Here is a 3,942-nt window from a genome sequence, read left to right as displayed (position 1 = left end):
TCGTCGTTGTTGCCATCTCCCTCCTCCTCTGCCCTAACATCTCCATGACCACATTGTCCACCACTCCAATCGCTTCCTTCAGCTTCTTCTCCGAACCAATGTTAAGTAATCGCTTCAGTTTCCATATGAGCGGCAACGACGACATTGCTCGTTGTAAAAGCTTGGACTCCGGGAAAGAAGGAATGAAGCACTCAGTGTCTATTTCAAATGAGAATTTACATATGATGTCGAAAGAGAATCTTCTCATGATGTCCTAATGTCCAACAATCTATATTGCTTGCCGGAGAGTGGAGAAAGGCGTGCCCTTATAATAGTTGTGGAACTTGGTCTTGAGGATGTCGTGGACGTTGTCGGAGTTGGAGGTGATATTATCAAAGACGTGGAAGTGGATACTTTTGGTGGGTGAAGTGCAGAGGAGGTGGATGTACCAGTCACAAAGATTTAGGAAGTGTGTGGTCCATGATATGTTGAGGTAGGTGCGACACGTGTGACAATTACACCATGGCTTAATTTTGGAAGTAAAGAGGAGGAAGGAAAAGATGGAAAAAAAGACGGTGAATGTGAAGAAGGAGAGTATGAATGTTAGGGTTATGCGAGATATGATAAAAATTGGGGAAGAACAGTCTCGTTTTCGAATAAAGGGGTCAGGAATCATTTTGTTCCTTGTTAGAGTTGTCAGGGATCATTTTATCCAATGTTAGAGTTTTCAGAGACCATTTTGTCTTCCGTTAGAATTGACGGAGCCAAGAACATAAGTGACTGACATAATTAATTGTTAAGGACCTATTGAGTAATTAATTTTAGTTGGAGACTAAAATGTCTGATTTAAAATTCTTTGAGGACTAAAATGGTTATATACTTTTTTTTTTTAATATTTGATTTATTTCTAAGTTAATTTCGTTTCGGTCTTCAGATATAAGCATACCTGTACAGCTTGTTGCTCTGCATGTCATGCATAAACATCACTTGCGCAGATATTCCCCATCATCAAGGTAATGAAGTAAGTTTGTGCAAGTCAAAGTTTGTTGGACTGGGTTGTCAATGTCTCTATTATTGTCATCTCTATTATGGTCACCAATTTCAGCAGGTTGTTCTAACCGGATAGTATGACCAAATAGCTGAAATGAAACAGTAGTAGAATGGCCAGATTTGGCTGAGTTGCTGTTAGGTTGTTCTGTCAATATAGTATCAGTCCTCGGTACTACTATGTTGTTCCCCAAGGAATTATCCATAAACGTTGGAGAGTTGTTACTTGCAAAAATGGAACAAATAGGAGCAGAAGAGACATCATGCCTGGCTCCCTGCATGGCAGCAGGAGAAGTTTTGCCATAATAACTCAATAATGCTTCTTTAAACAGTACCATTGCTGAATTAGGACTAGAGAATCTTGGTATAGAAAGGGAGGATTCTTCCTCTCTATTAGTAACTCTAAGCTTCTTTGTTGGGGGGAATGCCGCGGGAGTTGAAGGTAAGGCAGAAAGAATCTCCACCTGCCATGGACTGACTGAGTTTGCATTCTTCAAGATTTCATCATGATCATCCCATGTGACCTAGATGATGTCAAATAAGATAAAGAGTACCAAAATCAGTACCAGTAATTTGATGTAGTTTCCTTCAATGGAAAACATTTCAGTTACAAAAGTCAACAAAGACTCCTAATCAAGCGAGAAAAAAACATGAAAATTGATGGAAAACATCCCCCATAAAACCCAGTTTACTATGTACACAAAACACCGAGAAACACCTCTCTTTTTTTTTTTCACATAAAACAGACCCAAAAAGTCGTTCTTCACATATAATACCAAAACACCATTCCGTCAAGATCCATTAAACTGTATAACAAACCACTCAAAATCCACAATTAGGCGCAGAAAATAAGCAGGAAAAAAACCAAAGAAAACCACTGAATGTCCCCCTTATCATTCATACCTGAAGCATGCGCCAAGGAGAACTGCTCCATGGTTGATCATCAGCGGGAACAGAAATACCAGAAACAGTTCCTTGAAACCAAGTCATCTGCGAAGAATCGTAGTTCTCTCTGGCCATCTTCACTCTCTTCCCAACACTATAAAGAACATCATTCATCTTCGTCTCCACATCTTCTGCCTTCACAATAAACTCCTCCCATCCCACACTCGGATAGTAAATAACTTCGAACGGCTTGTTCTGCGCTGCCAGCTCCATAGCCTCTGCCACCGACGCTGAAGTCACCCTCCCCTTCCCGTTCCTTGCAAACCCTTCTGTCATCACCTCTTCTTCTTCCTTTTCCAGCTCGTCCATCCCCACGGACGCTGCTGATAACCAGTCCAATCCGTCCTCGTCCGGCGACATATTGCGGCGTAACCCGACGAATATCTTCCCATCGGAGTCCTTCATGAAGATTAGAGTATCCCCGTAGATAAGCTTCTTGCTGTCCACGAACTTGCTCCACCCTGCAGTCAAAAGGTGCCGCTTCGGCCTTCCGCGGTAGCCATGGCGGAACTCCCAAACATTGCCATGAAGGTCGGTAATGCTAAGCGTCTGCCCCGGCCGTTTTTCTTCAAAGTTCAACGGCGGGAGGATCAAGTCCGCACAGAGCCTCGGCACCAAAAATGCTCCACCATTGTTCGCATCTGACCGCGTGAGAATCTTGGCATACGACTCAACCTTTTCATCGTCGCCATTGCCATTGCCACCGCTGCCTTCGGCGGCGCCGGCAGGTGGAAAAAAATCTTGAGCTGATCCATCGGTGACAGGATGGAGAAGAATCTTGAGGAAGACCTCGTCAGTATTACGGTCCGCGAAGAAATTGACGGCGGAGACACGGCAAGGGATGACCGGCCTGGCGTAAACTAGAGATGAAAGATTTCGCGGTTTCGAAGCAGCTTGGTCGATGTGTCCCTGTGGAAAGTAATAAACCTTAGAGTTCATTACTGGTGCCCGCGCAGAGATTCCAGCGCATGCGCGCCAGAATTTGGCGGGTATAGGGGTTGGACTCGACGGCGATGTTGAGAGCGTGGGAGAACTACGGCGAAGGCGAGGCATGGCTGAAGCCTGAAAGTTAGTTTACAAAAGAAAGATAACAAGACAGATGGAGAGAAAGATGTCGGTATGAGTTTTTTTTCGAGTGAGTGAGAGAAGTGAATGGAGCCTTTTATAACATGTGTATAGTTACGATCTCTGTTTTAATTTATGGTCTAATTTCTTTTATTTTTATCCTTTTGTGATATTTTTGTACTAATTTATCATGGAATTAAAAGTATAAATTTAAATTGATTTAATACATGAATAATTAACTGAATCAAAATTCAAATTTCTTTTAGTAACCAATTACAACTAATGGTAAGACAGGATGACAATTTAAATTTTAACATGTTATCTGTATTTCGCTTTAAAATATTGTATTGCTTAATAAAAAGGCTTACAGGAGAAACCCAAGGCGGCCCAATAGAGACAATGGTTTTTCTAATAGCCCAATGTGAAGTAGCTTTAAAGGTACAAAGGAAAAAAGAAAAATACGGATAATTCTTTTCCATCTTTACTATAATAAGTAATTATCTTAATAAAAATACGTTAATTTTGAAAGAAAATTACCGATTAATATGAACATGAATTATTCTGAACATATTTTAGTAGTAAGATTGAAGGAACTTGACAACTTATAATTCAAGCATTGCAAACAGATCACTAATCAATTAATATTGTTAACAGATCAAATCAAAGAAAAAAACAAGAGGCAATAAGAGACCAAATATAAGAGTTAACTTCTGTGAATGACCCGCTATACAAGTTGACTATACTACTGTTACCTCATCAAAAAAGCACATAGTATGACCAAATTAATTAATTAATATAATCTGTTATTTATTGTATATCATCTATTATATCTAGTATTTATTATCTATTATATATAATTAAAGAGTTTAATTAATATGTATACTAAAAATATACCCCAAAATTATT

At 39.9% G+C, this 3,942-nt stretch overlaps 1 protein-coding gene across 1 annotated transcript in view; it reads right to left on the bottom strand.

Moving 5' to 3' along the window:
* The window catches only part of LOC107607847 (auxin response factor 17-like), a 7,566-nt gene continuing 4,586 nt past the window's right edge, over positions 963-3,942 (bottom strand). The window contains exons 2-5 of the mRNA XM_016309748.1: positions 3,405-3,466; positions 1,930-3,033; positions 1,593-1,655; positions 963-1,550 (exon numbers count right to left, since the gene is read on the bottom strand). Of these exons, the coding sequence (XP_016165234.1) occupies positions 963-1,550; positions 1,593-1,655; positions 1,930-3,033; positions 3,405-3,466 (1,817 nt within the window). The remainder of the gene's footprint in view (positions 1,551-1,592; positions 1,656-1,929; positions 3,034-3,404; positions 3,467-3,942) is intronic.

Source organism: Arachis ipaensis, chromosome B07 (genome assembly GCF_000816755.2).
Source record: "Arachis ipaensis cultivar K30076 chromosome B07, Araip1.1, whole genome shotgun sequence".
NCBI lineage: Eukaryota > Viridiplantae > Streptophyta > Magnoliopsida > Fabales > Fabaceae > Arachis > Arachis ipaensis.
Note: the sequence above shows the minus strand (reverse complement) of the source record. Positions and strands in the feature narration are given on the sequence as shown.